The following is a 17,542-nucleotide window of genomic DNA, read 5'->3' as shown; positions in this document are numbered from 1 at the left end:
GCTCAGGTCATGATCTTACAGTTTGTGGGTTCTAGCCCCTCATTGGGCTCTGTACTGACAGTATGGAGCCTGCTTGGGATTCTCTTTACCTCTCTCTCTGCCCCTCCCCTGCTCAACACTCTGTTTCCCTCTCTCAAAATAAATAAAGAAATTTAGAAAAAAAAAGTTTCTGCAAAACTATTCAAGTCCTCCTAGAGAACTTGTGAGGTTCCTAGAAAAACAGTTTGGAAACCCAAACTTGACAATGGTATGGTTCTAAAATGCCGTAACAGAAAGGATTATGTAAATGTTTATTACATACATGAGTATGTTAAAGTACAGGATTTGTTTATTATGTTTTCTTGAACAAGAACTAACATGTTTGTAGTTTCAACACCAAACTGAAAGCCAGTATCTTAGATTTGAGTTCTGATGCTCTTCAAATTTTTTTTCAATAGGGTAAAATAAAAATTATTTAAGCGAGATTATTTACTGTGGAAAGACTGAGAGTGGTCCCTCAATTTGCATAAAAGTCAAGAGAACAGGACAATATGAAAACTTTACAAAGGAGCCAAGCGACTCCCACCTGGTTGTATGCTAAATATATAGATAGCACTTATGTAAATACATCCAAAGCCTTGGTGGAACATTCACAAGGTTAACATCTGATCCAGCAACTTGATTTATCAGATCAAGTCTCTTAAGTTATATAAATGAATTGAGTTACAACTCCGGATACTCAAATGTTACATTACCTTGTGTCTTATATATTGCGAGAAAATTGCAGCCAGTCACACTGTCAGACCAAGCCTTCTAGATTAGTCAGTCTACTCAGGTGATCAAATGGTAGTTCATGGGTGAGCATAGAATTAGAATTGGATGTTCTTCCTTGGTGGAATTTCTTTATATAACTCACCACTTATTGGTTGTCTCCCATATGTAATAGTACTTTTACATATATTATGTTATTTAATTTTTGGCATATTATGTATTTATAGTTGAGGCAAGTAAGATTAAATAACTTAGTCAAGGTCACCTGGCTAACAAGAGCACTAGGATTTGAACTGGTTTGCAACGTTTGCAGCCTTTCCTGTATATTCTATTTTTTTCTTCCAACTTGAAGTTCTAGTTAGGTAACACACATCTTCTATTTTTTAAGGTCAGGTCTATCCTAGTCTTATCCATTTGAATATAGACGCTGGTCCCTTAGTTAGGCTTTAGTTTTTCCACAATATATACAATATCTCTTAGAGCACCTCATCTAAAGAAAACCAGTAACATCCATTTTCTTTTAACTGGTACCTTCTTCTGCTATAATTACATTGCTCAGACTGTATCCCCAATTTCAGAAGCAAAATAAACAAGAACAGAAGAAATACTGCCAGGTTTTATTAATTTATCTTATTTAATTTTGCCTCCTAATTTCCTAAAACCCAGGTATTGTAGAATATGGATATAAATGTTATTAAGGTAATTAATTTTTTCCAAGAGCCTATTACTGCTTCAACAAAGCAGAATCTAATTTCTTTGTATCACAATGAACTACTCCTAAGGTAAATAGCTCTAGATTATCCAATATTCAAGGCTTCATAATGAACTTAGCAATTAAAAGTAGTAACCAAAATCAGAAAACATAAACATTTCATAGAACTAAAGCCTTCTTAAACTAGCTATATAAGCCAAGGAGAAATGGACCTTAAAACCATTATGTGGTAAACTCTAAGAATCTGGAATTCAAACAGTCTTGCTTTACTGCATACATGGAGTATTTTTTTTTTCATGCAAGTTTGTATCCTTTAAAAGGTAAATTAGAGGGGTGCCTGGGTGGCTCAGTTGGTTAAGTGTGTGACTTCTACTCAGGTCATGATTTCATGGTCCATGAGTTTGAGCCCAGCATTGGGCTCTGTGCTGACACCTCAGAGCCTGGAAGCTGCCTTCAAATTCTTTGTCTTCCTCTCTCTCTCTCTCAAAAATAATGAAAAACATTTAAAAAATAAAATTAAAATTAAATTAAATAAAGGTAAATTAGAAAAAGTCATCCAAGTTTGGACTAGAATTTGGTCATGTCAAAAGAGGGATCAAAATGTAGCTGGGCAAGAATCTTGAGAAGAGTTTTTGTTTTTTGTTTTTGTTTTGTTTTCTCTCTTTTTGTATTTGCCTCATTGTCCTTGCAACAACTGGGAACACAGAAGGGAAAGAATGGGACATTGTGCACCTGTCTACTGCAGGGGGGACTTGGTTCTGTTGGGTTATGAAACTGCTCTGTGTTAGCTTTATATCCAACCTAGAAGCTACACAGCTGGTCACAATTCCCCTAGTATTGAGGACGCCCAACAGTGATTTTCCAGACAGCTTAACTTGTTTTCAGACATGGTTCAAGAGAACTCTAAGGTTGTGATTTAAAAAAAAAAAAAAAGTAACATTTCAGATTGCTTATCTCTATTTCATTTCGTTCTTTTTATGGAGTTCTGTCTTGTTTTTTCATTTGGAGCAAATTCCTCTGTATCCACACTTTGCTTGACCTCCTATTTGTTTCAGTGAATGAGGCTGAACAGCCACCTTTCTCCAACTGGAAGGCATGATGTGTGGATGGTCGACGCTTGTGTAGACTCTTTGTGCCCAGTGGCTGGTGGACTGGGGGTCCCAGGTCACTCTGCCTTGTGGCTACCCTGTGGACGGGCTGGAGGTGGGGTGGCCCCGGGGCTGTGGGCACTGAGGGCGCCCCCGGGTGGACAGGGTGGAGGTGGGCTGGGGGAGGTGTGTGCCCTGAGGGTGCCTGGGGGGCGGGGCGGCTGGGGCTCCGCGCCGTCCAGGTGGAGGGGGAGCACGAACCGTGAAACTTCCAGCGGCTCCGCACCCTTTCGTGGGGCTCCAAGGCCACACCTGTTACGTTGTACTTGCCCTTTTCCACCGGGTTGTTTTCCGAGCCCGAGGGCATCTGTGGCAGAGCTCCCGGAGGCGGAGGCGGAGGCGGCGCGCTTCCATGGCACCTGGAACTGAGTTTGGGGCTTCGCCGCGGGCTCCCCGGAGCAGAGGGCACGCCGGGGGCCCTCGCCGACCTCTGACCCGGAAGACCTCTAGTCGCTCCACCCCCCACCTTCCGGGCTTCCTGCTAGGCCTGGTTTCTTTGGGTTCTGGTTATTCCTTTGTTTGTTTCTTAGATGTTCAGTTGTTTGTTTTGAGAGAAACAGAGAGACAGGGCAGAGAGAGCCCGGGCAGGGGAGGAGCAGAGAGAGTGGAGACAGAGATTCCCAAGCAGGGTCCGCCCTGCGGGCCCGGAGCCAGATGGGAGGGTGGATCCCAGGGACCCGGAAATCGTGACCTGAGCCGGGCGGGTCAGATGCTGAACCCACCAAGCCACCCAGGCGCCCCTCTAGTTGCTCCTTTAAACCACAGCTTTCTCTCTGCGCCCCAGGGCGGGCAAATCTGTACCCGGAGCCTCAGTACCACCCCTGCGGAGGCAACTCCCGGCGTGGGGCTGGGGTCCCTTTGTTATGGAGTCCTCTCTCTCTCTGCCTTGGGGTCAGCCCCCAGTACTCCTTCAGGACGAGCTGCCTTACCAACAGGTGCAGATCTGGTGGACCAGGCGAGGCCGGGGTTTTCCTAGCAGCCGGGTGTTCCTAGTGGCCGGGGTCTTCCTGGCGGCCGGGGTTTTCCTAGTGGCGGGGACTTATGTTGGTGGGGTCTTCCTGGAGGCCGGGGTCTTCCTAGTCTCTGTCTGGGAACACAGCCCTGACCTGGCTTCTGGAGAGAGAAAACCTATGGCTCCTTGTTACCAGGCCAGTGCAAGGCTCTGAGCACATACTCAGCAATCCGATAATTAATTCCACAATGAATTGCACACTCCACTTTTACTTTCCTTATGTTCCTGACTATACGAGTGATTCAGACTTTTTTTTTTTTTTTTTTTTTTTAAGTTCATGGACTGTAGATGTGCAACTCACCAGCTTGAGTGTGCTAATAGTGTGTTTCTTTCCTTCTCTTTTTCAGTCTGTTCCCAGTATTCTAGAGGAGTGTTCGCCATTTTCGGACTCTACGATAAGAGGTCGGTACACACCTTGACCTCGTTCTGCAGCGCCTTGCACATCTCCCTCATCACACCGAGTTTCCCCACGGAGGGGGAGAGCCAGTTTGTGCTGCAGCTCAGACCGTCCTTGCGGGGCGCGCTCCTGAGTCTGCTGGACCACTATGAATGGAACTGTTTCGTCTTCCTGTACGACACAGACAGGGGTAAGTCGCAGTTCCACGCCCACATGAGTAAAACCCTTTCAACCAGAAGTGGCCTGGTATCACTTTTGTGACTTAGGGAAATAATTTGAGCTCTACTACAGCTAAAATCAGAAAAGGGTCAATGGGTATTATCAGTAATTTTATCTGCAAACTTCTAATTAAATGAGCATCAGATGCACCAGGTTATTCATGAGCCAACCATGTTCTGTGACTTAGCTGAAATCAAGATAAATACTTCTTTGAACATTTCTGTGATGATATTTCAGGTACAATCAGGAAATAAATGTCTTTTGCCTCAAGTGCAGATGATTTCATGTCTTGGAATGTCTTTAAGGGAGCAAGTTGATTTTTCTGTCTGCGTCTCTATATCTATAATTTTATTTAAAAAAAGAAAAAGGAAAAAGAAAGTAGTAGTTGAACCATATCCATGGGTTTGACATGTGAAACTTGAAGTGAGTAATTGAAATGTGGTGACAGTGCGGTACAGATTTGGGGTAAGGCTTTGGGGCCCTGGCAACCTTACATTTTACCATAACCTATCAGGCTCTGAAGATCAGGAACTGATACTGTGCAACCCATGTGTTGGAAAAACAAGGTGAATAAGTTATTGACAATCATCCATTTTTATACAGGTTTGAGATACTTTGACTTTTCATTGTGAGACATAACTTAAATTCGCATATTCTTTTTTTTATTTTTTCTTTCTATTTAGTGTCTAGAATCACAGCAACAGATTATATTGCAGAATAAACAGCAGGGAACTCCCTTTGGGCTTTTTATCTTCAATATTTTTCCCTTAAAGAGTATATATGACAAGAAGTTGGAATAAAAATTCAAACTGGCAACGTTTTGAGAATATCATTGAATAGAATTCTATCTGTGACATGAGTAAAACAATAAGCATAAAACAATGAACAAGCAAAATAAATCTTTTGAAGATGTAATTATCTTCAAAGGCCAAAGCATAATTTCCTATTTTCAGAGATGGTATATCCTATAAGATGTCACACCCCTGGTGGTCCTAGTACATTTTATATTGGTTTTCTTGCTAAATATTCCTTTCAGTAACAAGTTTAGAAAACTTAATATCATCAGTGTATTTTTTGCATGGTTGCCACATGCCGTAATTCTCATTTGGAAATATGGGAGCCTACCCATGTCTTGTGATGACATTTTCCAATATCTAAAAATCCAAAGCATCCTAGAGCATGTATGATAGATGAGAGAAATCATTCTGTTCATTTCTAACTTTTGGAAAGATCCTTCAGCAAGAGGACACTGAAAATTGAACCATAAGGCAACTTAAAACAACAATGAGGTATTACTACCTTATTAGAATGGCCAAGGTCCAGATGACTGACAATGACACATGCTGGTGAGCATGCAGAGCAACAGAGGCTCTTGTTCGTTGTTGGTGAGAATGCAAAATGGTACAGTCGTTTGAAAGTCAAGGTGGCAGTTTTTTACAAAACTAAATACGTGCTTACCTTGTGATGTAGCATTCGTGCTCTTTGGTATTTACCTATAAGTGGAAAACTTATGTCCCCACAAAAACCTGCACACAGATACTTATAGCACCTTTATTCATAATTACCAGAACTCCGAAGCAACAAAATGTCCTTCATTTTATTGTCCTTCATATTAGGTGGATGAATAAATAAATGTGGTTCATCCAGACAATGGAATATTATTCAGTGAGCTATCAGTACATTAAAAAACATGCAGGAACCTTAAATGCAGAGTCCTACTAAGTGTAGAAGCCAATCCGAAAAGGCTACGTGCTGTATTTCAACTATATGACGTTCTGGAAAAGGCAAAGCTATGGAGACAGTAAAGAGATTAGTGGTTGCCAGAGGTTAAGGGGAAAGAGGGATGAACAGGTGAATCACAGAGGATTTGTCAAGCAGCGAAGTTGCTCAGTATGATGCTGGCATTGGATCATGATGTGACACTATGATAGTGGTAGGCATGTCATTATACATTTGCCCAAACACATAGAACGTCTGAAACCAAGGGTGAACCCTAATGTAAACCGAGGACTTTAGGTGATAATGATATGTCAGTATAGCTTCATCAGTTGTAACATATGAATGTCAAATGCAAAAAAAAAAAAAAAAATTACACCTGAATAAAGTTGACTTAAGATGTTAAAAAATTGAATCATGATATAAAGAAATACATACTGGGATATATATAGATGAGACTGTTCTTTATGTGGTTCTTTATGATATAGCTCAGTTCGTCACTTTGGGCACAAGATCCTTATTTTATGACATCTTGATTTCATAGAAATATCAGTGGGTCCTGTGTCTTACTTTTTCCCTCTGTGCCTGGGTCCATCAGTCTCTGGCAAGAAGAAGGTTGTAGGCGTTCGTGCATCAGCCTCCCTACCAAACAGGGATTCAAAGTGGCGCTTTGCTTTCACACTAGTATGTACTTTCCGGGATCCTCACCCCTGTGTAGCACATCAGATGCTTCAACCCTGAGCCATGTCCCATCCCGTCTGTCCAGGAATCTCTCTAATATAAGCAGACCTATTTCGTTCTTGAAAGAATCTTTCTCCTGGCTGAGTTTCTGCCTCCCAAGGCTTAAACCCTTCATGGAACAAGCTCTGTTTCTTCTAATATGGCATCTTGTTACCTTTAACATTCCTATTGGCTTGCTTAACAAAGCCTGCTTTTCCTTGTTGTCTCCCTGTCCTGCTTTTAACCAGCTAGTGCAAGTCACGCTCTCAAATTTCTGAATTCTCTCTAGTAGTTGCTGCAGGATGAACAGCCAGCCCTTTGCACTGCCTTCTAGTAGAGTAATACAACCCATCTTCAAAACAGACACCTTTATCCCAAGGGGCAATTGCATGAATGAAAGAATAACATATCAGGAAGATGGCTCTTTATATTTTTTACTGAAGTATATTTGACGTACGATGTTGTATTAGTTTCAGGGGTACAACATAGTGACTCAACACTTCTGTGCATTACTCAGTGTTCACCACAATAAGTGTGGTCACCATCTGTCACCATACAGTGTTATTACAGTATCGACTCTATTCCCTATGCTGTACTTTTCATCTCTGTGATTTACTTATTTTATAAATGGAAATTTGTGGCCGTGTCGTGGTGTTGAGATGGTTCACTCTATCATGACAGGACCGTGCTTCCCGATATTCTTGGTTTCAATTAAGTACTTGCAAAAGACAGTAATAATTTTTTCTCCCTTTGAAATTGTTGTGCTCATTTTATAAGTTTAGGATCACAAGATCAATTTATTTCTTCTTAGATAGTGGGCTTAAAATTATGTATCACTATCACCAACAGAGGTATGAACTTCAGTTGTGAGCTTAATTAATTTCTCTCATAAACATAGTTGGCTAAGAGTCATCAGTATTTTCACATCATGCAGAAAAAGAGAGCACACATCCACTTTAAAGATAAGAATTTTTTTTATAATGTACAAAACCACCTGTCAAGAAATAAGATGGTTTAGTACATTTTAGTACTTTTCTCTGATCTTCAGTTATCCTTAACTGTTTATTTCAACATTTTTCCTGTTACAAATAACTGCCTTAATATGACCCTGAATTTCTCCACAATCTTGAGTGGAACATGGCTGTCTGATGCGTCACAAATCATTATTTTGGGATATGTTATCTCATTGATCCACTTAGTTATTTCTGAAATCTTAATCCCCGTAGTGATACACTGATCTTATAAAATACAAGAGCTTCACTCTGTCATAACTTAAGGTAATGTTTTTATGCTGAATTGTCGTCAAAGGAATGATATTTTCTTCCCTCTGATGTAAGACTTCTCTTCAAGTTCTGCTCTGCTCTTGGTGAACTGTGTGAACCTACCTGTAAGTTTGTCCACATATGTCAGGGAGAAATAGAGACAGGGACAGAGAAGGAGGAAAGTTGAACTGCATTGTCTTTAAGGTCCATTCATGTTATCTTTAAGGTTTCTTTATATTCCAGATGGTATTGTATATAAATAAATATGTATTATATTCCAAATTCCTTCCCTAGAAACGGTGGGCAGAAAAAGAAAGATGGTAGGTCACATAAGCATCCTGTTTATCAGGTCGCTCCTGGCTTCTTTTCACTTGACGGCCTCTCAAAGAAGAAGAGAGTGTTCGTCCATTTATTCATTCAGTTTATGCACTTACCATTCAATAAAAATGTATTGTTCACCTTGTCTGTATCGGACACTTTGATACGTATTTAGAATGCAGTGACGGGGGTGCCTGGGTGGCTCAGTCGGTTAAATGTCCAGCTTTAGCTCAGGTCATGATCTCAGATCACGGGTTCAAGTCCCATGTCTGGCTTTTCACTGATGGTGTGGAGCCTGCTTCCTTCCGATTCTCTGTCTCCTTCTCTTTGTTCCCCTCCCTTGCTTTCTCCCTTGCTTTTTTTAAAAAAAAAAAAACTTTTTTTAACTTAAAAAAAATTTTAATTTTAAATTTTAAAAAGTTTTTTTTAAAAAGAATGCAGTGATGAGCAAGACTGTACTAGGATGAAGTTAACTCACTTGCTATAGCTTCATTAGGAAATGGCACACAAGATTCTGTTTGATAGCCAAGAGCTTGCCTTTGAGACACAGTGTGATGTTTTTACATTTGGAATAAAACTTTGGTAAGATTTTTGAGTTGATAAATTTAAGGCTATTGAATATGTTTGAAATGTTGCTTATGAACCTGAAGATCTGAATATTAAATTTTAATTAGTTACCCTAAGTAGTCACATTTGCCTAATGGCTACCTACCATATGGGACAACACAGTGTATCTAAACAATGAGCTCATTTGGAACAACATATTTTAGTTTGAGCGAGATGTCCAAATCTTTTATCAATTCATGTAGGAAAAGAACTTAGAGAACACCCTGTGCAGAATCCTTTTTATAGTAATTTTCACATTACACTGTGTGTATATTTATATATCTTTCCTTCCCCCAGAAATACATCTTTCAGCAGTAATTATTATATCTTGCTGCATTTATATCTTTTCTGTGTAGCATAGTAACCCCTAATAAGTATGCCATAAACATGAAGTGGATGAATGACTTAATCAAAGTCCTTGACAATAGGTATCAAATAATTTTGATGCTCTCATAACTAATCATGTAATTCAAATTTTATTAATGATACCATGTGTTTTTTTTAAAATCTTTGTTTATTTTTGAGAGAGAGAGAGAGAGAGAGAGAACATGAGCAGGGAGGGACAGAGAGAGAGAGAGAGAGAGAGAGAGAGAGAGAGAGAGAGAATCCCAAGCAGGCTCCATGCTGACAGCTGAGAGCCCAGCACGGGACTCAAATTCATGAATCAAGAGATCATGACAGAGCCAATGCTGAACACTTAATCGACTGAGCCACCCAGGTGCCTCAATTGTTTTGTTTTGTTTTTTAATGATACCGTATTTTAATGTATCAAATAATTCCTATATTAGTCAAAATGAAAAATTCTCCTATAGAGATGGTCCTTGAATTAAATTTTTTCTTATCATGAAAAAGTATGGAGCAGCCTGAAAAAGAACATCCTTTTTTTTTTTTAATATAATTTATTGTCAAATTGTCTAAAATGTAGTGTGTACAGTGTGCTCTTGGTTTTGGGGTAGATTCCCGTGGTTCATCACTTACATATAACACCCAGTGCTCATCCCAGCAAGTGCTCTCCTCTATACCCATCATCCATTTTCCCCTCCCCCCCAATCCCCCATTAACCCTCAGTTTGTTCTCAGTATTTAAGAGTTTCTTATGGTTTGCCTCCCTGCCTCTCCGTAACTATTTTTTCCCCTTCCCTTACCCATGATCTTCTGCTCAGTTTCTCAAGTTCCACATATGAGTGGAAATGTGATATCTGTCCTCCTCTGACTGACTTATTTCACCTAGCATAATACCCTCCAGTTCCATCCACGTTGCTAAAATGGCAGGATTTCATTCTTCCTCATTGCCAAGTAATATTCCATTGTATACATAAACCTCATCTTCTTTATCCGTTCATCAGTTGATGGACATTTAGGCTCTTTCCACAATTTGGCTATTGTTGAAAGTGCTGCTATAAACATTGGGGTACATGTACCCTTGTGCATCAGCATTCCAGTATCCCTTGGATAAATTCCCAGCAGTGCTATTGCTAGGTCATAGGGTAGTTCTATTTTTAGTTTTTCCAGGAACCTCCACACTGTTTTGCCGAATGGCTGCACCAGTTTGCAAAAAACATGGAACGCTTCATGAATTTGTGTATCATCCTTGCACAAGGTCCAGGCCAGTCTTCTCTGTATCGTTTCAGTTTTAGTATATGTGCTGCTGAAGTGAGCACTGAAAAAGAACATTCTTGATTTAGATATAATCAAGCTAAATATTTAAAACACTTTAAAATAATCCATATTTTTGGCATTATAAAACCTTGAATTTTTGTCAAATCTACTTAACAACATGTCATTTTTCCTTGAGCGAAAAAGGGATGTTAATTTAAATATTATAAGAAGTCATTATTTTCTCACTTGAAATAGATGTTTTCAAAGGAAAATATTTTTTACTTCTGTGTATTGCACAGAATTGTACATATTTATGATGCATCTATGGCCATTCCCAACACCACGGGTCACAAGATGAATTTATGATCAAGGGAGAGATGAAGAGATATAAACCTAATATTTAAAAATTCTTTTTTTTTAATGTTCATTTATTTATTTATTTTGAGAGAGAGGGAGAGAGAGAATCCCAAGCAGGCTCCACGCTATCATCTGAGACTTGATGTGGGCTCGATCTCACAAACTGTGTGATCATGACCTGAGCCGAAATCAAGCATTGGATGCTTAAATGACTGAGCCACCCAGGTGCCCCTAACATTTAAAACTTGTAAGGATCACTGTCATTGTTTTTCACGCACCCATTCTGGAGGCCAGAGTAAGCAGTGGCTGGCGCTATTCTTGTTTTATTTCATACTTCTCTTTAATGCTTAATGTTCAACGTTTTATCGCATTGGCTGTTTCCAGGTTCATGGCGTTATTTCAGGGGTTGCTGAATATCTTGTGTTCAATATATGAATTATTATTATAACATTATGTAAATTGTCCCTAGGAGACATGGATTTGGCAAGACATAGAGTAGAAAACTTTAATTTGGGTTGGTTTGGCTTATTTCCTTTGGCCTGTTTTTTTTTTTTTTTTTTAACAAAACTATATTCTACACGTAGCATAACATATTTTGAAAAACCTAGGAAACAACGTTGTGGGTGGCATAATGTATGTGTGCTGCTCCCCTGCGCTGAAGCCAGAGCAAGGAGGGAAGGGGGTGGAGAGGGGAGCTTGGGTGGGGAGGGCAGAGATCTTGCTATTTTATTTCTACTTTTTGGGTTTTGCTGCATATGTGCCTTTTATTTTTAAACTGCCTCAAATCCTTTTGCGAAAAGAGTCGAGATCTAAATCACAGAAATAGGAACAAATTAAGAGGCATGAGATACCTTTCCACAATACCTCTCTTAACTTTCCAGTAAATAAGCCTATTGAATAAATGGCTCCAGAGAGCTCGCCTGCCTTCCCTTCGGGTTCTCAGCTCCACTTCTCTATTTCTTCTCACATTGCCCTATTCTTTTACTCTTTCCCTCCATCCTGCATCACAACATAGAGTGTTTAGGCAACATGGTTCCATGGACCTGGGAACCTCAGTCCTCTATCACTCATTACCAGCATGGGCTTGTGGTAAACTCACGCCCATAGGTAATGTAGGGGGATAACAGAGCAGAAAAGTGCAAGGAATATGGTGTAATGACTTCAGTTCACACCAAAATAATATCACTGGCTCTGCTTCTTCTTTGAAATTCCTTTCTGAGAGGTGTGAGATGGGGAACATTTTCAGGGATGACTGCGCACCTGTCACCTGGCCTCGGAGCTGCTCACAGGAGTGCTGAGTGTGTAGGGCTGCTTACGAGTTCCCGCCTCCCAGTTTCCAGTTACTGCGCAGGTTCATGTGACGCCAGCACACATCTCCCATGAATTGTGCCACTTACAATGCAATTTTCTTATTAAAAACAAAATTAGAAACACATTAGCAAAACAGAGATCTTTGATGTATAAATTCAGGAGAAGTAAGAATCTTTCAGACACTAACCTGGTGTTATCCAAGAAGGGATGAAAATTTATCTTTAGTGCTTGGTACATTCAGCCTCATTTCAGTGTATTTCCTAATCCTCAGGGAAAACACCTTTAACTGTAAAAACCCTCACTGGGATGAAGAGGAGTTCCCTTTTTATAAACTTCCCATGGCGAACCTCAGGCATTTATCTTTGTTTATAATTAACTCATTAGGATTTAGGCTTTTTTATAGCTCACTTAAATATGTTTGCTTACTGATATTTATTACATTTTTCATCAGGCTGATGATGCCAAATATTTACTTGTTACCAGCTGCCAAGTGTGAGGCTAGCCCATTCTGTCAGGAGGAGAACACACTTCACTCTGTGTTTCAAGCATGTATCACTGCCTTCCTGCTGGAGCCGGGCCAGTGGGAAAGCAAAGAAAAAAAACATGTGTAAACATAACAATGGAGCTTCCTATGGCGATTCTAACTTGTAATTGAGGGAGAAAAAGTAATCATAAGCTGGCAAGGCAGCCCCTGCTCCCTCTACAGCATCTCCTTTGGTGGCACTGCAGTGCCTGTCTTCGGCCCTCATTAACCCGATTCCACAGGCTGGCACCTCTGCAGGTTAGGAGGGGGGCATAGTGGATGGAGGGGCACATGCATGGGGTGAAGGAACCCTGGTGGGTATTTTCATAAAGAGGGTTACATGTGCCATCCCTTTTCCCTGGGGAGAGGAGGCAAAGGGAGGCACGTGTATGTCTGTCCCCTCCCACCTTCCCTGGTTACAGAATGAAGGAGTTGAGGGCAAGTGCTGGAAGTGCCATCCTTGTGCTAAAATCCCACAAGGATGATGACCCAGAACCATACTGCCAGACAATGGGGTTCTCGAAGAACAGTGCCATAAAGCTACAATGAGGGGTGCTGGAAGTGCCATGCTTGCGCTCAAATCCCACAAGTATGATGAACCAGAACCACACTGCCAAACAAGAGGGTTCTCGAAGAACAATGCCATAAAGGTACAACAAGCGTAGGCAGAGAAGGGGCCGGAGTGAGGAGCAGGACCATAAGCAGTGTGTGGACAGATTGGACATATTCTGGAGACACACAGAGCCTACACTTGCTCTTGTGCCAGGAGCCTTCCACTCATTCATTTGAAAGAGACCCAAGTGGACTGGCAGGGAAAGTAAATATGCAGCCTTCCACCAACATTTATGCCGGGTCTGTTTGGTTGTCATGTAGAAGGCACTAGACAGATACATTGTTGACTGACTGACAAACCACCTGTCAACATGGTCCTCCATTCACGTTTGCTTCCCATTGTTGGTGCTCAGTGTGAAGAGAAGAGCAAGATCTGGGTAGGACCGTTGGAGCCCCTGCACCCTAGAAAGGTCATTGCATTGGCCCCATTGGCATGCACTGTTCAAACACACAAAATACAGGAGGAGCCAAGTTGGTGGAACAGCATGGAAGTTTTTTTGTGTCTTGCATCTATGAAATACAGCCAGATCAACATTAAACCATCCTGCACACCTAGAAAATTGATTTGAGGATTAACACAACAATCTGCACAACCTGAACCACAGAACTCAGCAGGAATTCACCCCAAAAGAAAAAGCAGGAAGAAACGACAGCCAGAGACTTAACCAAAACAGACACAAGTAGGATGTCTGAACCACAATTTAGAATCACGATAATAAGAATATTAGCTGGAGTCAAAAATAGATTAGAATCCCTATCTGTGGAGATAAAAGAAGTAAAAGCTAGTCAGGATGAAATAAAAAATGCTATAACTGAGCTGCAATCTATAATGCATGCCATGGCAGCAAGGATGGATGAGGCAGAGCAGCAAATCAGCGACATAGAGACAAACTTTTGAGGAATAATGAAGCAGAAAAAAAGAGGGAGACTAAGGCCAAAGAGCATGATTTAAGATTTAGAGAAACCAGTGACTCATTAAAAAGGAACAACATCAGAATCATAGGGGTCTCAGAAGATGAAGAGAGAGAAAAAGGAGTAGAAGAGTTATGTGAGCAAATCATAGAGGAAAACTTTCCTAACCTGAGGAAAGACAGACGTCAAAATCCAGGAACCACAGAAGACTCCCATTAGATTCAACAAAAACTGACCATCATCGAGGCATATCATAGTCAAATTCACAAAATACTCAAGCAAGGAAATAATCCTGAAAGCAGCAAGGGGTAAAAAGTCTTTAAATTACAAGGGAGGACAGATCAGGTTTGCAGCAGACCTATCCACAGAAACTTGGCAGGCCAGAAAGGAATAGCAGGATATATTCAATGTGCTATATCAGAAAAATATGCAGCCACAAATTCTTTGTACAGCAAGACTGTCATTCAAAATAGAAGGAGAGATTAGAAGTAGCCCAGACAAACAAAAATTAAAAGAGTTCATGACCAATAAACCATCCCTGCAAGAAATTTTAAGGGGGACTCTCTGAGGGGAGAAAAGACTAAATAAATACATACATACATACATACATACATACACACACATACATACATACATACATACATACATACATACATACATACATACCAAAAGCAACAAAGACTAGAAAGGACCGGAGAACACCACCAGAAACTCCCAGCTCTACAAGCAACATAATGGCAATAAACTCATATCTTTCAGTACTCACTCTGAATGCCAGTGAACTAAATGCTCCAATCGAAAGATACAGGGTAACAGAATGGATAAGAAAACAGGATCCATCTATATGCTGTTTACAAGGGACCCACTTTAGACCTAAAGACACCTTCAGATTGAAAGTAAGGCAATGGAGAACCATCTACCATGCTAATGGTTGACAAAAGAAGACTGGAGTAGCCATACGTATATCAGACAATCTAGACTTTTACAAGAGATGGTGAAAAGACTATTACAAGAGATGGTGAAAGGCATTATATCATAATTAAGGAGTCTATCCATCAAGAAGACAGAACAGCTGTAAACATTTATGTAAACCGTTGTAAACATTTATGCTCCAAATGTGAAAGCACCCAAATATATAAATTGATTAATCCCAAACATAAAGAAACTCATTGATAATAATACAATAATAGTAGGAGACTTCAACACCCCACTTACAACAATGGACAGATCATCTAAACAGAAAATCAACAAGGAAACAATGGCTTTGAATGACACACTGGACCAAATGGACTTAACAGATATATTCAGAACATTTCATCCTAAAGCAGCAGAATATACATTCTTCTCCAGTGTACATGTAATGTTCTCCAGAATAGACCACATACTGGGACACAAATCAGCCCTCAGCAAGTACAAAAAGATCGAGATCATACTTTGCGTATTTTCAGACCACAATGCTATGAAACTTGAAATTAACCACAAATAACTTGGAAAGGTAACAAATACTTGGAGACTGAAGAACATCCTACTAAAGAATGAATGGACTAACCAACAAGTTAAAGAAGAAATTAAAAAGTACATGGAAGCCAATGAAACTGATAACACCACAGCCAAAAACCTCTGGGACCCAGCAAAGGTGGTCATAAGAGGGAAGTGTATAGCATCCAGGCCTTCCTAAAGAAGGAAAAAAGGTCTCAGATACACATCCTAAACTTACACCTTAAAGAGCTGGAAAAAGAGCAGCAAATAAAACCCCACACCAGCAGAAGACAGAAACTAATGAAAATTAGAGCAGAAATTAATGCTATTGAGAAAAAACAACAACAACAACAACGAAAAACAGTAGAACAGATCAGTGAAACCAGAAGCTGGTTCTTTGAAAGAATTAACAAAATTGATAAACCACTAGCCAGTTTAATCAAAAGGAAAGTACCCAAATAAATTAAATCAATAAGGCAAGAGAAGAGATCACACTGACACAGCAGAAGTAAAACCAATAATAAGAGAATATTATGAGCAATTATATGCCAATAAAATGGGCAATCTGGAAGAAATGGACAAATTCCTAGAAACATATACACTACCAAAACTGAAACAGGAAGAAATAGAAAATTTGTACAGACCCATAATCAGTAAAGAAATCGAATTAGTAATCAAAAATGTCCCAAAAAACAAGAGTCCAGGGCCAGATGGCTTTGCAGGGGAATTCTACCAAACATTTAAGGAAGAGTTAACACCTATTCTCTTGAAGCTGTCCCAAAAAATAGAAATGGAAGGAAAACTTCCAAACTCTTTCTATGAAGCCAACATTACCTTGATTCCAAAACCAGACAAAGACTCCACTAAAAAGAACTACAGACCAATTTCCCTGATGAATATGGATGCAAAAATCCTCAACAAGATATTAGCCAACCAGATCCAACAATATGTTAAAAACATTATTCACCATGACCAAGTGGGATTTATAACTGGGATGCGGGGCTGGTTCAATATCTGCAAAACAATCAATGTGATTCATCACATCAATAAAAGAAAGGACAAGAACCACACGATCCTCTCAATAGATGCAGAGAAAGCATTTGACAAAATACAGCATCCTTTCTTGATAAAAACCCTCAAGAAAGGAGGGATAGAAGGGTCATACCTCGAGATCATAAAAGCCATATATGAACGACCCAATGCTAATATCATCCTCAATGGGGAAAAACTGAGAGCTTTCTCCCTAAGGTCAGGAACAAGACAGGGATGTCCACTCTCTCCACTGTTATTCAACATAGTATTGGAAGTCTTAGCCTGAGCAATCAGACAACACATAGAAATAAAAGGCATCCACATTGGCCAGGAGGAGGTCAAACTTACACTCTTCGCAGATGACATGATACTGTATATGGAAAACCCAAAAGATTCCACCAAAAAACTGCTAGAACTGATTCTTAAATTCAGCAAAGTTGCAGGATATAAAATCAGTGCACAGAAATCAGTTCCTATACACCAACAATGAAGAAACAGAAAGAGAAATCAAGGAAGTGATCCCATTTACAATTGCACCGAAAACCATAAAATACCTAGGAGTAAATCTAACCAAAGAGGTGAACAATCTACCCACTGAAAACTATAGGGGCTTATGAAATAAATTGAAGAAGACACAAAAATTGGAAAAAGATTCCATGCTCCTGGATAGGAAGAACAAATATTGTTAAAATGTCAATAGTACCCAAAACAATCTACATAGTCAATGAAATCCCTATCAAAATAACACTAGCATTCTTCACAGAACTAGAACAAACACCCCTAAAATTTGTATGGAACCAGAAAAGACCCTGAGTAGCCAAAGCAATCTTGAAACAGAAAACCAAAGCAGGAGGCATC

At 39.9% G+C, this 17,542-nt stretch overlaps 1 protein-coding gene and 1 non-coding gene across 14 annotated transcripts in view; one reads left to right on the top strand and one right to left on the bottom strand.

Moving 5' to 3' along the window:
* GRIA4 (glutamate ionotropic receptor AMPA type subunit 4) overlaps positions 1-17,542 on the top strand; it is a 399,366-nt gene that overhangs the window by 144,567 nt on the left and 237,257 nt on the right. For 12 of the 13 annotated variants that reach the window (XR_015241385.1, XR_015241384.1, XM_086679252.1 and 9 more), the window contains one exon: positions 3,970-4,209. Coding sequence is in view for 11 of the 13 variants with exons in the window: in XM_086679252.1 (XP_086535378.1) it covers positions 3,970-4,209 (240 nt within the window). In the remaining 2 variants the exon portion in view is untranslated. Of the gene's footprint in view, positions 1-3,304; positions 3,546-3,969; positions 4,210-17,542 lie in introns of those variants that run through there. The other variant, XM_086679254.1, reaches the window with a different exon arrangement.
* Positions 10,414-10,520, bottom strand: LOC112866284 (U6 spliceosomal RNA). The gene has a single exon (XR_003224118.1). It is a non-coding gene; the product is annotated as a U6 spliceosomal RNA (small nuclear RNA).

The sequence above is a fragment of the Puma concolor genome, chromosome D1 (assembly GCF_028749965.1).
Source record: "Puma concolor isolate L17-30 chromosome D1, mPumCon1.1.hap2, whole genome shotgun sequence".
NCBI classification, from domain to species: Eukaryota; Metazoa; Chordata; class Mammalia; order Carnivora; family Felidae; genus Puma; species Puma concolor.
This window is presented reverse-complemented; position numbering and strand designations above follow the sequence as displayed.